Here is an 18,820-nt window from a genome sequence, read left to right on the forward strand (position 1 = left end):
TTTTCACACGGACCGCTATATTCAATGGTAGTCTCCCACTTACTGTTCTTCACAAGGACATTAGCGGCAATAGACTGACCCAGACCCTATATGTTTATATAGAAAAGTTATAGATAAATAAATGAGTAATGTATAACATTATACATTCACCAAATGAGGTTGTGAAGGGTCACAACCACCACAGATAGCATGAGATAATGGCGGCTGCCGCGGCTCCACGTGGTTAAGGAGGAGGAAAGGGGGTTAATGCCGCGCAATCCGCCAGAAAAAGATATGGAAATGCTGATTGATTAATAACTCTTTTATTCCATATGTCTACACGTTTCGAGATATGAAACCTCTTCCTCAGTACCAGAATATCGCATTCTGGTCCTGAGATGCATTGCTGATATTCTGGACCTGAGGAAGAGGTTTCAAACCTCGAAACGCTTAGACCTATGGAATAAAAGAGTTCTTAATCAATCAAAATTTCCATATCTTTTTCGGCGGATTGCGCGGAATTAACCCCTTTTATCCTCCTGCTTTGAAGATATATAAAAATGTTAACTGAGCATGCTCTAATCTGGATGAAGGTCATTGGGAAGGAAGGAAGGAGGAGGAGGTGGTGGTGGTGGGTGAGAACACTGCTTTTTGTGAATGGTGGATCCTGTGTCATCTACTGTATATAGAGGTTATCAGTCATTATACAGGAGAGGAGAAGGTAAGCTGTGATATCTTCTATTCTGAATGGTGGATCCTGTGTTATCTATTGTTTATAGAGGTGTTACCAATCATGGTATAGGAGGGGAAGGTAGTGAGCTGTGACATCTGTGAATGGTGGATCCTGTGATATCTAATGTATATAGACATGGTATCAGTCATTGTACAAGAGGAGGTGAGCTGTGATATCACCTATTGTACGTGGTGGATACTCTGATCTAATGTATATAGAGGCGTTACCAATCATTGTACAGGAGGGGGACGAGGTGAGCTGTGACATCACCTATTGTAAAGGGTGGATCCGGTGTTCATTGCTATATAATATATACATATATAATATAACAAATATATATATATATATATACATATATATACACACACACATATACACATACACATACATACATACACATATATATATATATACACATATATATATATATATATATATATATATATATATATATATATATATATATAGTAATGAACACCGGATCCACCCTTTACAATAGGTGATGTCACAGCTCACCTCGTCCCCCTCCTGTACAATATATATATATATCTGTACACACACGCACACATACATACATACATACATTAGCCATAATACCATAATAGACTCTGAACCTATCTTTTGTATTGAAGTGTCTAATGCGCGTGTGCAAAGGTTGTTGTGAAGGGGAGGAGGTGAGCTGTGAGCACCTATTGTGAGTGGCAGACCCTGTGTTATCTACTTATATAGAGGCGTTATCCATTATTGCACAGGAGAGGGAGGAGGTGAGCTGTAACATCACCTATTGTGTGTTATGAATCTAGTGTTATATACTGTATATAGAGGTGCTATCAGTCATTGTACAGGAGTGGGAGGAGGGGAGCTGTAACATCACTCACCTATTGTGAGTTATGGATCTAGTGTTATCTACTGTAAAGAGGTGTTAATCAGGCATTGTACTGGAGGAGGTGGTGAGCTGTGTGTGACTACCTATTGTGAAAGGTGGATCATGTGTAACCTATTGTATATACCGGTAATAGAGTTTAGAGTTTATCAGTCATTGTTCAGGAGGGGGTGGAGGTGAGCTGTCACATCACCTATTGTAAATGGTTTGTTGTTTGTGATATTTATGAGACTGCTGAAAAGTCTTCTGTAAAGAACAAAGTATGAGTCTAATATTAAGGCTGGTGATCAAGTGGAGAAACAAAAATTTCAGATAATTTTTGAATTATTACTATGGAATATAAAAAAAAAAAATAGAAAACAAATTCTACAATTGGCCATTTTTTTTATCACACATTCTCTATAAAGATAAAACTAAATTTGCAAGTGTCACAGGGCCCTTCTCCAATATCACACAAATCAACAGAGCGAGGGTTGGGTGAACAATCCATAGATCCTTTATTCCATGAAAATCAGAAGGTCCATAAAATAATCCACCACGCAGAGGGTAAAAGTAGTCCAGTAATGGCATAAATATCCCAGGAGGTTAGTCATAATCCTCCAGCAGTCCTTTTCCAGGAAAATCGGGGTTTCTCACAGTCTCTCTGGGGTTTCAGCTTCTCCCTCAGAGGATCAATCTAAGGGGTAGTTTACACGCTGCGCCATCGCTAGCGATTGCTAGCGATGTCGATCGCGGTAACACCCGCCCCCGTCGCATATGCGATATGCGGTGATAGCTGCCATAGCGAACATTATCGCTACGGCAGCTTCACACGCACTTACCTGGTCCCTCCCTCAAGGGGGAGGTGCGTTCGGCGTCACCGCGACGTCACTAAGCGACTGGCCAATAGAAGCGGAGGGGCGGAGATTAGCGGGACATAACATCCCGCCCACCTCCTTCCTTCTGCATTGGTGATGGGACGCAGGTAAGGAGATATTTTAGTTCCTGCGGCTTCACAAACATCGATGAGTGGTGCCGCAGGAACGACAAACAACATCGTACCGCTATCAGTAACGATATTATGTAATGGAGCGATGTGTCACCGATCATCGATTTTTGACGTTTTTGCGATCGGTGATCGTCGCTCCAAAGGTTTACACGCTGCGATGTCGGTAACGGTGCCGGATGTGCATCACTAACGACGTGACCCCGACGATATATCGTTAGTGATGTCGCCTTACTCCTCTGTTGTCTTTCTCAGACAAACTGAATAATAACCAAGGTAAGCAGAGAGTTTAGGTGGATCCCAGGCCCCCCCCCTCCTCCTGAGTTAAGGTCCAGTCACACTAAGCAACTTACCAGCGATCCCAACAACGATAGGGATCGCTGGTAAGTTGCTAGGAGGTTGCTGGTGAGCTGTCACACTGCGACGCTCCAGCGATCCCACCAGCAACCTGACCTGGCAGGGATCGCTGGAGCGTGGCTACACGAGTTGCTGGTGAGCTCACCAGCAACCAGTGACCAGCCCCCAGTCTCCTAGTTACAGCACACATCAGGTTAATTAACCCGATGTGTGCTGCAGCTAAATGTGCACAGAGCAGGGAGCAGCGCACAATGCTTAGCGCTGGCTCCTTGCTCTCCTAGTTACAGCACACATCGGGTTAATTGCCTGATGTGTGCTGCAGCTAAATGTGCACAGAGCAGGAGCCGGCAGCACAGGCAGTGAGAGCGGAGGAGGCTGGTATCAAAGGTAAATATCGGGTAACCAAGGACAGGGCTTCTTGGTTACCCGATGTTTACATTAGTTACCAGCCTCAGCAGAAGCCGGCTCCTGCTGCCTGCACATTAGTTGTTGCTGTCTCGCTGTCACACACAGCGATGTGTGCTTCACAGCAGGACAGCAACAACTAAAAAATGGCCCAGGACATTCAGCAACAACCAACGACCTCACAGCAGGGGCCAGGTTGTTGCTGGATGTCACACACAGCAACATCGCTAGCAACGTCACAAAAGTTGTTCGTTACCAGCGATGTTGCTAGCGATGTTGCTTAGTGTGACGGGGCCTTTAGGGACAAAAGCCCAGCAGGGGGTGATTAACCTGCAAACAGGACAATGTACACACAAGGAATACACAGAATAGACAGGAGCACCAAGACTAAAATACGAACCTACACAAAATTATACACAACCCCCCATATTCCACCATCACGGCAAGATGTATATTTTACCACCTCGGCACAGGAAAAAAAAAAAAAAGAACCCTGCGTTTTTAAGAGGTGTATTGAATCCAGAAAACATTTTGCTGTGTTCGTTGTCTGCTTTGTCTGTAATGTATTGCGCAGGATTATGGATCTGACTGATAACGCGTAAATAAATAATGAGTATAAGAGAGAAAAAAAAATCTACACCAGTCAAGAGTGGACTGAAAGTTTATGCTTGAAAAGTGAGATGTAGAAAGGTGATGTAAGGCGAAGAACAGAAGAGAAACAAAAGAAGATCAAGGAATCGCAGAGTGAAGACTACAACGCCGGGGCAGAGCGGTGCTGTAATGTCAAACACACTTTGCAGTCAATATTCATTTACAATAGTAATAAAAGGGAAGAGACCCATAACTATTAACAGAGTACAGAGCCAGGGACCGGACATGGAGCCCCTCGTACACGGCTCTGGGCGGGTAACTGCAAAGTTCAGTCCCCAAAAAGTGATTTTCTATTAATGCATTCTTTTTTATTTTATCCTCCTATGTCCATGTCAGAATAATAATTCAATAAATGCAAAGTTATTACCATATCTAACAATTTTTGATTGTTTCTTTCCCCTCTGGATGTGATCTTCAACCACTACTGTAGCATAATCTGCCATAAATCAGGTCGGTGTGTAGGTAGGATTCGTCTAGGTTGCACTTAAAAGAGGTTTTCCACCACTAATGTGACCTCTCTTTCTTTTGTCCTAACTATTCCTTACTAACACTTTCCTTATATACTTCTGCTACCTGCCCTGCTCCTGTAAGCCGATCTCTCTGCAGCACTTATATTTCTATATTGAAGTTCTAGCTTTGAAGCTTACAGTCTGGAGACTGGTATCGGACCACTTGTGCAAGACACGTTACTGGGGGGGGGGGGGGGCGGGGCTGCCTCTCTGTGAGTGACAGCAGTTTGGGGGCACATGCCCAGATCACACTTCACTCTCCTCTCGGCCTGCTTTGCAGTGCTTTCATGTGACAGGCGCCATGTTGTGCCAATCATTAGACAGTATAACACAAGCCTATGACCTACCATGCAATCTTACATTTCTGACATTGGGCACTACATTGTTGCCCAAAATCCTTTGGTTATCTTGATTTTATGATGCCTTACGCAGTGTCAAGGCCCCCAGTGCCAAAGGCAGCAAAACAACCCCAAAACATCTTTGAACCTCCACCATATTTGACTGTAGGTACAGTGTTCTTTTCTTTGTAGGCCTCATTCTGTTTTCTGTAAACTGCAGAATGATGTGCTTTACCAAAAAAAGCTCTAACTTGGTCTCATCTGTCCACAAGACGCTTTCCCATAAGGGTTTTTGTTACTCACGTACATTTTGGTAAAGTGCAGTCTAGCTTTTTTATGTCTCTGTGTCAGCAGTGGGGTCCTCCTGGGTCTCTCCACAGTGTCTCATTTAATTCAAATGTGGACGGATAGTTTGCGCTGACAGTGATGTATCCTGAGCTTGAATTTCTTTGGAACTTGGGGCGTTGTAACCTTTCATCAATTTTTCTCTGCCGTACATGTACATGGAGATGGAGATTAGGTACAGTGCAATGCATGTAAACATTTTGATTATGTTGCGCAAAATGGATCAAGATCTCTGGAGATGGACTTGTGACTGAGATTGTTGATATGTTTCATCAATTTTGGTTTTCAAATCCTCAGACAGTTACTTCTCCTCTTTCTGTTCTTCATGACAGTATGGCGCACACACACACACACACACACACACACACACACACACACACACACACACACACACACACAATGCAAAGATTGAGCCAGCTTCTCCCTTTTATCTGGTTCCAGGTATGATTTTCATATTGCCCACACCTGTTACCTGCCACAGGGGAGTTTGAATGAACATCACATGCTGGAAACAAAAAGTTGTTTATCCACAATATTGGAAAGGTATAAAAAAAAAAAAATTTCTGGCCCATTTTTTTGGGGTTGTGTGTGAAATTATGTTTAAATTGGCTTTTTTTTGCTCTTTTTTACACATTGTTCTAATATAACACAAAAGGAAATAAAAGTTTTCTGGGGGAAATAATTTTTTGGAAAATTTTCAAGAATGCCTACACTTTCTGACATGATTGTGTGTGTGGGTATCCTTGCATGCGCATATGTCTGCGTATGCGTCTGTAAAACATGTGCAAACATGTGTCTATATGCGTGCGTGTGCCTGTGTGTGCATGCATCAATGAGTGTGCGTGTGTGTATGCAAATGAGTAAGTACAAAACATGTGAAACATGAATGAACTGAAGAAGTGGTTTAGAATGACACATTCCCATCCAGATATTGTAACCAGATGTAATGTCAGAAATGTCTGCACATTACACAATAATGTCAGTTTCTGTGTCACTGATAACATGATATATTACCGCGTGCCTGTAGTTACAATATGTAAGATCAACAGAGCTCAGAATTGTGAAGTTCACGGTATTAAAAACAAAGACACCTGTATAGCCACCAGGAAACGTTTCACTTACAGGACGGCATCTTCAGGGGTTCTGGGGCCAAATAGCAGAGGGGAAGGTATATGCATCTTGTTGTGACATCAGAGGGATGCCCAATCAGTGGATATTTCTGATAATTGATTTGGCATCCCCCTTGTTGATCCAACAATGTTTGTACATCACTATCAGTGACATAAGCCGATATCAAGTATATATGTCATGCTAGGTATGGGGGGGGGGTACCAAGTGAACGGCAAAAGGGAAGGTGAGCTCTGCGTCTAGGGAAGGGGAAGACTGTGACCCCTGACCAAACCTACCACTGGTCCCTCACCACCCTAGACAGGTTCCTCACCTATGCACTGAGCTGTATACCTGACCCTAGATATCCCTAGTGCTGGGCCCTAAATAGGAATCGGGTGGGATGAGCTCTTCGTCAACCCCACTAAACAACTATAGAAGACACAAGGAGGACACACAGGGGGAAGATGCATGAACTACTTATCTACAGATGGCTAAGGTAGAAGATCAGCAAAGTTTCAGCAATGATACCACAGAGGAGTACAAGCCACCTGCTTGCATCCAGAGCTTGAAAGAACTGAATAATATCACCAGCACCAGCCCAGGGAAGAAGGGAGTATTTAAACATCAAGAGAATACTGATAATCAGCAACTGGGTGTAAGGAGAGCTCTGCTGGGTTATAAAGGGGAAGAGAGAGATGAAATCCGAGCAGGAAAAGCTACCTATACCAATGAATACTGACAGCAGGAACAATAGAAAGTCAGGGATCATTTAGCGCAGCCAAACGCTATGACCTTCTATTGCCAGAAACCACATGACTGTCTGCATTATACTGTCACAGGTGTATCTCGGGTGACAAATATCTGACCCACCTCTGATTGCTACAATACACCTATGGATTGCAGTTACAAATGTGCATGTTTTATGTGAGGTATAGAGACCACATTTCATTGTGGGGTGAAAACTGAATTTTGCTGACAAAGGCTATGCTCACACCCTTTAAATGCTAATGGCCAGGAGTAGCCATCGGTGTATATTTTTTAATTGTGGCATCGAGAACCCATAGGCTTTCATGTAAAACAAACATTCTGATTAAGTTTCCTTTTTTTCTTCTGCAAGGAAAGTTGTACCATGCAGAAATGTAACGCGGAGTCTGAGCGACATCCCATAATTCTCTGATTTTTGCCCCCTTGTATTACCCGGGCCGGCATCCGAAAACGTGTGTGCCAACAAGCCATCATGGATGAATTTATTGCTTTATAATGTCTCATTTATTTTAAAGAACTTGAAAGCCGACATCACGGCACGAGGAATATTCTCCAACCCTTCGGAGCGAGGTGCCAAAAGAAGATCCTACATCAAGGTCAGGAGGAGAGCTGCCAGGGTCGATAAAGTGCTACCCAGATCCCGTCATTAAATTATTCCTCGAGGACCTTTTTACTGGAGCCTCCACTCTACCCCCATCTTGTTAGCCGGCACTTTGTCGCAGGCCGTTAATTGGAGACTTAATAGAATTGCTGACTTTATTCTTAGCTGAAGAGGCCACACTGACGGAGCTGCAGAAGAAAGGAACGTGGGATGTTTTATAGAAGCAAAGCGCGTAAATACCTTCTACCTTTTCCGGATGGGTCCTCAAAAACCAACCAGAAAACTATATGGTCCCATAATATGGTCCCGATAGAGATCTTCGGGCACAAACTGTTCCTTGGCATGGAATGGAGGTTCTCTTATCATGATTCATACGGAGGCCGAAAAGAGAAACCAGAGGACAATTGGATTGTTCGCATTCAATTCTTTCGGATCTCAGTGGCTCGTCAGCAGGACTCGTTTTGACTTGTAGGAACAGATTTGGTAACCCTCATTCTAGGCAAATTGGCTGAAAACATTTATGACCTTAACGAATAGTCATAAAAGATAAAGGGATTGTCCAGGTTTGGGATGAAAGTCTATAGTCACAAAGTGAATCCTCACATCGCACACTGTCAGGATTCTCCGATGCCAGTGACGATAGCAGGCGGTCCAGTGAGCGCTAGTATGCAGTTTGCATAATTTCTGTCACAGTCCGACTAGACGTATACGACCTCGCTCCATACAGTTGAATTGAGCGAGGATGGTCACGTCTAGTTGGCATGTGACTGCACGTATGCAAATCGCATACTTGTGATCATTGTGCCCGCCAGTTCTTGCCACTGGAGAATCAAGCATGCAGTGCATCCTTTAATAATAATCTTTATTTTTATATAGTGCCAACATATTCCGCAGCGCTTTACATAGATTAGCAATGCCGTCCCCATTGGAGCTCACAATGTACAGTAATTTCCGTATCTGTATGTGTGGAGTGTGGGAGGAAACCGGAGTACCAGAGGAAATGCACACAAACATACAAACTCCTTGCAAATGTTGTCCTTTGTGGGATTTGAACCCAGGACCCCAGCGCTGCAAGACTGTAGATCTAACCACTGAGCCAACGTACAGAGCGATAGCCCCTGAGACAGCGTACAGCCATAGACCCCCGAGACAGCGTACAGCCATAGACCCCCGAGACAGCGTACAGCCATAGACCCCCGAGACAGCGTACAGCCATAGACCCCCGAGCCAGCGTACAGCCATAGACCCCCGAGCCAGCGTACAGCCATAGACCCCCGAGCCAGCGTACAGCCATAGACCCCCGAGCCAGCGTACAGCCATAGACCCCCGAGCCAGCGTACAGCCATAGACCCCCGAGCCAGCGTACAGCCATAGACCCCGAGCCAGCGTACAGCCATAGACCCCGAGCCACCGCACAGCCATAGATCCCGAGCCACCGTACAGCCATAGACCCCGAGCCACCGTACAGCCATAGACCCCGAGCCAGCGTACAATGATAACCACTGAGCCACCATGCCGCCCATCCTATATGGGGATTAAGAAGTCTACAGTCATGCAAAGTAGCTGCAGACTTTCATCCCAAACCAGGACAACAAAATGACTTCTCTAACCAAGCACAGGCCCTCAGTGCACCCTCCCACCTAATTGTTTTCCATCCATCTCCTCCAGCCAGAACTGTCAATCAAGGACGACAAGGCTGGCGATAGATACTAAACAAGTAGGTGGAAAGGTGCACTAAACGCCATGGCCACACGAAGGAGGGTGCACTGAGCATCTGTGCTTGGTTTGAACAGTCATTTTTTGCTAATAGATTCCTTAAAAAATAAAACAGTAATCATGGATCAAGCCTGTCTATCAGAGGGAATAAGAAGAATAAAAAAAAACTAATATTGCATAATAAATTATACATACAAAAAGAAAAAAAAAGCGCAAGGCACAAATAGTTACATTGATGAGATTGGAATCTTCGTGTTCGAGGGAAAATATGAACATGAAGGAGACAACAAAGCCCCTGGAGATTTTTTTTTCTCTCGATGACAAGGATTCCATTAGAGGGAAAGCTTAGTGAGGAAATTGTGAAATCCTTTCTTGGCATTAAAAAATATGCAGCGGAGAAGGAGCCTGTAATCCACAGCAGATAAACAGATGCTGCCATCGCTTCCTAATTGTGCCTACACAGTTTCGAAAAATGAAACAAACATCTTCTTGGCCGATTGTCATCTCACTCTTCTATAAAACCCATCGCTGTTAAGTCGAGAAAATACTTCTTGGTGAACGTTCCGCTGTTCATCGCCACATAAAAATGTAAAAATATATGAGGGAGCGATTCTCCGTCTGTGCAGCATAGATGGATACAAAACAATGGGATCAGGGGCCGACTGGGCTGAGCTCTCGTCACAAGCCAACTATGGAGATCACCGGCTTCAAAGAGAAGAAATATAGGCTACCGGAATCAACGATAGTCGCGAAAAGCCTACATTCTGGCACAAAGGGGAACTTGGGTGTTGATTTTGGTACAATCCATTAATGACTCGATTCCGGTAGACTTTCAATTTTCGGGAGTATATGCCTGTTGGAGGCGGACACCCAGACACAGTAGACTTCATCTGGATGTCTACCTCAACTAAGCGTATACCCCCAAAATGGGGGCTTTGTTCTACTGTCACTGCGTTGAGAAACACGCGATTGTGTCTCCGCGGTGTTGGATGTTGATCTCCCTGAGGTCAACCATCCTTACCTATGTAGTCTTGTACTAGGCACTGCTCCCACTAGCCAGTTCCCTAGTCCACACTGATGAGGGGCAAATATCCCAAAACAGCTGGCTGTGGATGGATACCATGTTTGGCATAGGCGGTCTCCATGACTGGAGGCTGCCCTTCCCTTGCTTGTTCCTTACCGGTGAAAGACCTGGCTAGTTTCCTGCCAGCGTTGAGAAACATGTGATGGTGTCTCTGTGGCATTCTTGTTTTGCATACCCCCAAAATGGTGCACGGTAGCGCACACGGTGACTCAGTCTGCACCATTATAATCAGTGGTCCCGTCAGCACATACTTCTGAAACTCATATTGCGGGGGGTTCGGACAGAAAACCTGACGGGACCACAGACTATAATGGTGCAGATGGAGTCACCGTGTGCTCTGTTGTGCACCACTTTCATCCGTATACCCCTATTGGAGGCGGACACCCAGACGTAGTAGACCATATTTGGGTGTCCACCTCCAGTAAGGGTATACCTCTGAAAATGGTGCACGACAGAGCACACAGTGACTTAGTTTGCACCATTATAGTCATTAGCCCCTTAGGCGCATGCGTCCGAATCCAGTTTTGAGGGGGGTTCGGACAGAAGACCCACAGGATCCCTGAACGGGGAGAGGAATGCACTGTGAAAACACTCAGATTTAGCATTGGTGTTTCGATACTTTTCTGGAGTATTTTCCTCCTAATGGGCGTCTTATTCTTTAAAAATTTCATGCAACCTTTCAAAGTTGTATTTTTTAAAGGGGTTGCCCATAACTTTTATATTGATGTCTTTATCCTTAGGATAGGTCATAAATGTCTGATTAGTGGGAGTGCGACACCTGGGACCCCGCCGATGACCGTAAGGGCTCACTTAAAGAGCAGAACTACAGAGCTATGTCAACTGCACAGTGGTTGGGGCATCTACCCCTATTGATTCGCTTAGCGGGCGGATGTGCAATACCCATCCATGGCCACTGTAAAGTTGGTGGAGCTGTGCAGCCCCTCAACTGATCACATCCGGCTGGCACTGGTTGATCGGCAGGAGTGCCGGGTGTCGTACCATCACCTATCAGATATTGAGGACCTATCCAAACGATAGGCCATGAATATAACCGTCCAGGAAAATCTCGTTGAGTTTTTTTAATTTCTACTCGACAACTGTTTTATACAGATACATAAAATGCGACTTAACAAAAGTCGCATTTTTTGGGCACATCTCACTCCAATCTCTGCGCGGAGTACGGTGTCCATTTCAATTTGGGCCATTTTTAGAGAAACCTTTGGATTTTAAAAGATTTGTGACTTTTGGCTTTAAAAACGGTCAATCAGTGGAAGAGAAGTTGTCGGATGGCTTTAAAAACTGGGTATAGAAAAAACTGAAAAAGCTTTTTCGAATTTGAGCCAAATTGATGAACCACAATCGTGAAAAATTTGGCACAAAATCATCGGCGAATACCATAAGAGAAAAACAAAAGTGATTTCAATAAATTTCAGGTAATGGACCGGGGCTTACCATATGTTCTTTGATCTAGACGAAAAATGGAAAGGAGGCAAACAGAAGGCATTTTATGACACTTCTGGTCTCGTTCAAATGAACAATCCAATGTCTATTTAGGATCCCAAAAACTGATCCAAAAATTAAAAAAAAACTACCGGATATGTGAAAAGTGTCTTAGGCTATGTTCACACATCAGTTTTTTGGCATCAGGCACAATCCGGCATGTGCATGATGCAATGGATCCGGCGCAGAATATGCAAAAATGGATGCGCGTGATCCTTTTTTTTTACGGATCCGGTATACCTGATCCGTAAAAAACGGATCCGGAGCATCTGTTTTTGCATCCGTTTTTTCCTTTTGCTGGATCCGGTTTTTTTTCAATAAATTGGAGCATGCTCAGTTTACAAAAAAGTGATTCGGCGGCTGCATTCATTTTTTTTGCCGCATTACGCCATAGGCTTCCATTGTAAATCACCCAATGCCACGCCAGAACTGACTAAAAACGTTACATTAGACGTTCCATCCGGCCGCCGCATTAGCCAATTACGACGGATCCAGCAAAAGCCGGATGCAACGCAAGACCATCAGGCACAATCCGGCGCTAATACAAATCAATGGGGATAAAACGGAGGATCCAGCGCCGGATCCGCTTTATCTGTTTTTCCGGATTGTGCCTGATGGAAAAAAAAACTGATGTGTGAACGTAGCCTAACTAAGGCCGGTTTCACACATCAGTTTTTTTGCCATCAGGCATGATCCGGCAAAAAAAGTGATGCGACGGATCCGGCAAAAAAACACGGATCAGTCGCATCAGTTTTTTCCATTTGTTTCTTCCGTTTTTTGATGGATATGTTTTGATACTGAGCATGCTCAGTTTAAAAAAACGGAAACTGGCGCCGGATTCCGGCATATGACCGGCCATTATATAAAAAGGCTGTACGGCGCCGGATACAGCGCAATCCGTTTTTTCGCCGGAGACAATAAACGTTCCCTTCAACTTTCCTTCCGGCTGCCGGAGAAGCAAATTTTGCCGGATGGAATGCAAGTAATAGAAGTCTATGGGAGAAAAAACCCATCCGGCGGCAGCAGACGCCGGATGCGTTTTTTCATATTTTTGCCGAATTGCGCCTGATGGCAAAAAACTGATGTGTGAAAGCAGCCTAAAGAGTCTATGAAACGGTTTAACAAAAACTGAAGTTTTCAAGTGAATCGACCTCATCACTTAAGAATTGTACAAGAGGTTCCAGGTTCTTGCCCTTGAGTTCTTTAGGTTTTTATTGACCACCTCGAATGAATAAAACCTTTTGTTCCTCGAGCGATTGTTTTGTACAGGTAACAATACAATACAGAACGCTAGTTTGCGATTATGTGACCCCGAGGATCGAGAGATCATTCATGCAGAAATCCAAATAATTCCAAAAACCTCTTCTCACTATTGTAAAAAGGCTACGGTTCATGAAGACCACACAATGGCCCCGTCATCTGTTCATACAGAGATGCGTTCAATCATTGTCATCTTGGCTCGGATACAAATTTTAATAAAAAATGTTGCTAAGTGGGATAAGAACAAGTTGGCAGAGATGCCGACATCTGGAAAGGGCTTGTGGGTTCCTCGGGGGACGATGCTAGAGGCAGAGTGACTAGTGATTCAGATCGAAGGAAGCGACGAGCAGATAGTCTCCTACGGACGGAAACAATGAGCCTTTCCTGGCAGAATCCGCTCCTCACATAATCAGATTTCACGATTTACAATGAGACAGATATTTATTCACCCACTTTCAGGCCAAACTGCTCCACAAAGTCGGCCAAAATTGTGTACGAAAAAGGAAGACAAATGGTGAATTACTGCGGTTTCTGAAATTTTGGAAAAAAAAAAAAAAAGATTTGGCAGAAAAACAAAAACAAAAAAACATTTCTAACTCATTGTACACCCGAGAATGGTTTTTGAGGTTGCTTAAATTTTCATCCAATTGAATAGCATTTGGTTTTGGTTTAAGAATATGAAAAAAAAAACAAAAGAGATGGGTAAATAAAGTGTAAAATGAATATTTAACGGGCAACATTCAGAACCAAGCACTTCAGCACGTAGGGCAACTTGCTCTGCGAAGAACCTCAGCGGCCCGGCAGCAGCCTCCACCTCGGCGGCCCGGCAGCAGCCTCCACCTCGGCGGCCCGGCAGCAGCCTCCACCTCGGCGGCCCGGCAGCAGCCCCACACACTCGGCGGACCGGCAGCAGCCCCACACACTCGGCGGACCGGCAGCAGCCCCACACACTCGGCGGACCGGCAGCAGCCCCACACACTCGGCGGACCGGCAGCAGCCCCACACACTCGGCGGACCGGCAGCAGCCCCACACACTCGGCGGACCGGCAGCAGCCCCACACACTCGGCGGACCGGCAGCAGCCCCACACACTCGGCGGACCGGCAGCAGCCCCACACACTCGGCGGACCGGCAGCAGCCCCACACACTCGGCGGACCGGCAGCAGCCCCACACACTCGGCGGACCGGCAGCAGCCCCACACACTCGGCGGACCGGCAGCAGCCCCACACACTCGGCGGACCGGCAGCAGCCCCACACACTCGGCGGACCGGCAGCAGCCCCACACACTCGGCGGACCGGCAGCAGCCCCACACACTCGGCGGACCGGCAGCAGCCCCACACACTCGGCGGACCGGCAGCAGCCCCACACACTCGGCGGACCGGCAGCAGCCCCACACACTCGGCGGACCGGCAGCAGCCCCACACACTCGGCGGACCGGCAGCAGCCCCACACACTCGGCGGACCGGCAGCAGCCCCACACACTCGGCGGACCGGCAGCAGCCCCACACACTCGGCGGACCGGCAGCAGCCCCACACACTCGGCGGACCGGCAGCAGCCCCACACACTCGGCGGACCGGCAGCAGGCCCCACCTCGGCGGCCCGGCAGCAGCCTCCACCTCGGCGGCTCGGCAGCAGCCCCACACACTCGGCGGCCCGGCAGCAGGCCCACACACTCGGCGGCCCGGCAGCAGGCCCACACACTCGGCGGCCCGGCAGCAGGCCCCACCTCGGCGGCCCGGCAGCAGGCCCCACTCATCTCTATGTTCTGCGCATGCACCGATACAGAACTGGTTAGTTCATGCGCTGGATTTAGACTTGATTAAGTTGATCCAGTACAGTGAGTCAATCAATGAAGGCGAAACATTTGTCTGGCAGAATGATGGAGAGAAGGTGCACCGGATTGACCAGAGTGCACTGATTAACATAGTCAATAAAATATTCTTATATATATATAAAAAAAAACAAACAAAAAAAAAACCAAACAGTAAAAAGGTGTAAACAGACTTAAAATTTTGATGTCTCCTGGTGCAACCACTCACCAAAAGCAAAGTAGTCATAAAATGAAGACTCAAATGTCAATTGAGCAAAAAAGGTACCAAGTTTCAATCTGTAATGTGATGTGAAATTTAAACTTTCGAATATTTTTATTTTTGTTATTTTTTAGGCAATTCTGAGCAGGCTCCTGAAACCCCTACCGATCTCTCGAAACACCTCTTGGAGGTACGCCGCTCAGGAGAAAGGAGCACGACTCCTGCCGGAGAGATCGCACACAGGGCAGCATAGAGGCACAAGACAAAGTCATAGGCTCTGTAATGATGCGGTACTCCGCTGTGTGTCACCGGTGAACTCTCAGGCAGGAGCCGCTCGCTCCTTTCTTCTGAGCGGCGTACCTCCAAGAGGTCTTCTGAGAGATCGGTAGGGGTTACAAGACCCTGCTGAGAATTGAAGGGCCTAAAACATAAAAAACATTTACCAAAGGTTTCGGCTAGTCAAAATAAATCGGATCAAGGAGTCCGGTAATTAACCGGTAAAAGAAGAGAAAATAAAAAAAACAGTAAAAAATTAAAAAAGTAATATTACTTTTTCTTGGAATTTAAACCACATGTATTTGTTTAATAAATCTTTACCTAATTAACACCTAAAGTAAGGCTGAGAAACATCTAAAATGATGTCGTGGACATCAGCCAAATGGGAAACGCGTTGAAATGTGTATAGACCTCGGAGCAGCTTCATACTATTCCTTTCCATACACGTAAAATAGATTAGTCAAAATTCGAATAATAGCAACTAAAGGCAACAAAAACCATCAGCGGGAAGATACTAAACACGAAAATTCAAAAGGAAAGACCGCCAGGACACAAGGATGCCCGGAACATCGCACTGCCTCCGCCAGAGAGCTTCTTCACTCACCACTTCTTGGTGCCGAAACACACAACCAACCATAAGGTTATAAGAAAACAATTCATCAGATGGCGTCATCTTCTTTCATTGTTCTACGGTCCATGTTCCAAGCCCATAGGAAATCCTTTCGAGTCAGGGTCGGCACAGGCATTCTGACCAGTTTACGGCTACACCATTATTTTGGATAGATTCCTTCACGCTTCTTTAAAATGGTAACCATTTGATTTCAGAATGATAAATATCCATATAGAATTGAAAACACTGACGCGTTTCGAAGGCTAACAGTTCCTACTCATGGTATACATTAAACAGTGAAAGAAGCAAGGAAAGGAAACCGCACTTCTTGGCTTATTATCTATGGACATCACACGACAAACATGAGTGTAGACAAATGCATAGCACATTGTAGGGGAAAATATTCCCATTTCAATTAAACCTTTCCTTATGTGATAGTTTAAAGGGAACCTGTCAGCAGGTTTTTCGCTTATGAGCTGCGGCCACCATCAGTGAGCCCTTATATACCGCATTCTAGGATACCGCATATAAGAGCCCAGGCCACTCTGTATAATGTGAAAAATACCTTTATTATACTCACCTGCAGGGTGGTCCGGTCCGATGGGTGTCGCTGCTCTGCGGTACGACGCCTCCTCTCTGCGGCGATCGTCATCCTCCTCCTGACACCCGTGATGCATCCCACGTCATCCACACAGGCCGGCATTGAGGTCCTGCGCAGGCGCACTTTGATCTTCCCTGCTCAGGGCAGATCAAAGTATAGTAGTGCAAATGCGCAAGCTGTCTTTAACCTTTCCTCGAACCTGCGCAACAGGGCAGATCGAAGTGTGCCTGCACATGACTGCAATGTTGGCCTGGGCTGGATAGGAAGCTGATGGAGATCGCCGCAGGGAGGAGGCACCGGACCAGTGAGAGGAGGAGCCAGACCGGAGACCAGGGACACCCATTGGACCGGACCGCCTCCCAAGGTATGTATTATAAAAGTGTTTTTTATGTTATATAGAGTGGCCCGGGCTCTTATACACAACATTCTAGAATACTGTATATAAGGGTTCACTGGTGGTGGCTGTAGCTTATAGTTGCCAAATCTGATGACCGGTTCCCTTTAAATTCTGAATTTATTCAGTAAACGTATAACAGGTCATCTTTGTGTTTCATGCCTGGAGAATGTTTTAGTATCTAATCATTACATCCAGAACGCCTTTATGGCTAAAACCGGTTTGGTTCAATTCCCAACTCTGATTGATTTTTGCACCTGTTCAAACCCTCCCCCACCTATACTCATCTCTCATATCAACGGTGTCACAATTTTCGTTGCCAAAGCTCAAGCAGTGTTGTGACGTCACACGAGCCCTGCATTGGATCAGTTCCGGCTTCTCCCTTACCATCTTCGGACAAAACGAGTTAATCAACAGGAAGTGAGCGCTGTGGTTGTGCTCACTTCCTGTTGATTGCTCGTTTCGGTCCGTAGGCGGGGAGAGAGAAGCCAGTGCTGATTGGACGCAAGGCTCGCGTGATGTCGAGAGCTGCGGCATTGCTTTATCAGCGCTGGTACAGGAGGGGAGTATAGGCTTTATTTTACCATTGGGAATCATGTGGAACCAGAAGGGGTTGTTCTAGTAGTGGACAATCCCTTTAGTACATTCAGAAAACATTTGTCAGAGATCATACAGCCGGTGTCTGATACATGCCCATGGATTGGGCAGCATGTATCACCTGTCAGGTTAACGTTAAAGACCATTTGTCACTTGCCATAAGTATTCATTTTTAGCATGCTTGCCGGGGGCATATTCGCAACTGTATGGGCGATTGGACACGTTTTGACCAACACCTATACGATGTGTGTGGCCAACTGTAGTCACGGATCTTACATCAGATGGCATTGCGTGACATGGTAAAATATTGGCAACAAATGCCAAAATTCTTACCTCGATTCTGCCAGTGTCCGGCTGGAATCCCCGGGCAGGATCTTCAGTGGTGACTCTACACTGTATGGCGCAGCCATTGATACGGATGTTCTCCTGCTTCAAGCCAAGCTCGGGCAAACTTTTCCCTTCTGCAACATGGATCTGGGCATGAACCAAGTCAACGCTACAAGAAAATGGAGAATTATTATTCTACTTGATGGAGTCAGTTGTATTATGTCAAAAACGAGATGAAACACACAAAACATTAACCAATGATATATCATCTAAATAACCTAGAATGGCGAAACATTGCTCAAAAGGCATCAGGTACCAAGTGTGATCATAATACAACTACATGCCCAAGGAAAAATGAACAACATAACCCTGGGTATAGAAAAGGGAGGCGAAAGGGAATCCTTAAAGGAAATTTTATTTAATATACTTACATGCAAATGTAAAGATAGTTCTAAAAACATAAAAGGCCTACCTATACATATACTGTATAATGTGTGATGCGGCATATAAACATGTAAACTCCATTTCTTCTATGGTCTTCAATGTTACATACAGATCGTAGTAGTACAGAAGTTGTAATGCGACAGAAACTACATACAGGGTCCTGTGTCCCTCCAGCCCAACGTGCGTTTCACCATGTTTCATCAGAGGTTGTGTTAATTCATGTGTGATCAAGTAGAAGAAGCACATCCGACACAAGGAAACAGACTGCCAAAATTCCCAAGAGGATAGCGGATAGCGCTCCAGAGAAAATATCACTTG

At 45.5% G+C, this 18,820-nt stretch overlaps 1 protein-coding gene across 1 annotated transcript in view; it reads right to left on the minus strand.

Annotated features, from left to right (window-relative positions):
* Positions 1-18,820, minus strand: part of PC (pyruvate carboxylase) — a 419,331-nt gene that overhangs the window by 263,207 nt on the left and 137,304 nt on the right. The window contains exon 5 of the mRNA XM_075326302.1: positions 18,065-18,227. Coding sequence (XP_075182417.1) covers positions 18,065-18,227 — 163 coding nt within the window. The remainder of the gene's footprint in view (positions 1-18,064; positions 18,228-18,820) is intronic.

Source organism: Anomaloglossus baeobatrachus, chromosome 10, assembly GCF_048569485.1.
Source record: "Anomaloglossus baeobatrachus isolate aAnoBae1 chromosome 10, aAnoBae1.hap1, whole genome shotgun sequence".
Classification (NCBI taxonomy): Eukaryota; Metazoa; Chordata; class Amphibia; order Anura; family Aromobatidae; genus Anomaloglossus; species Anomaloglossus baeobatrachus.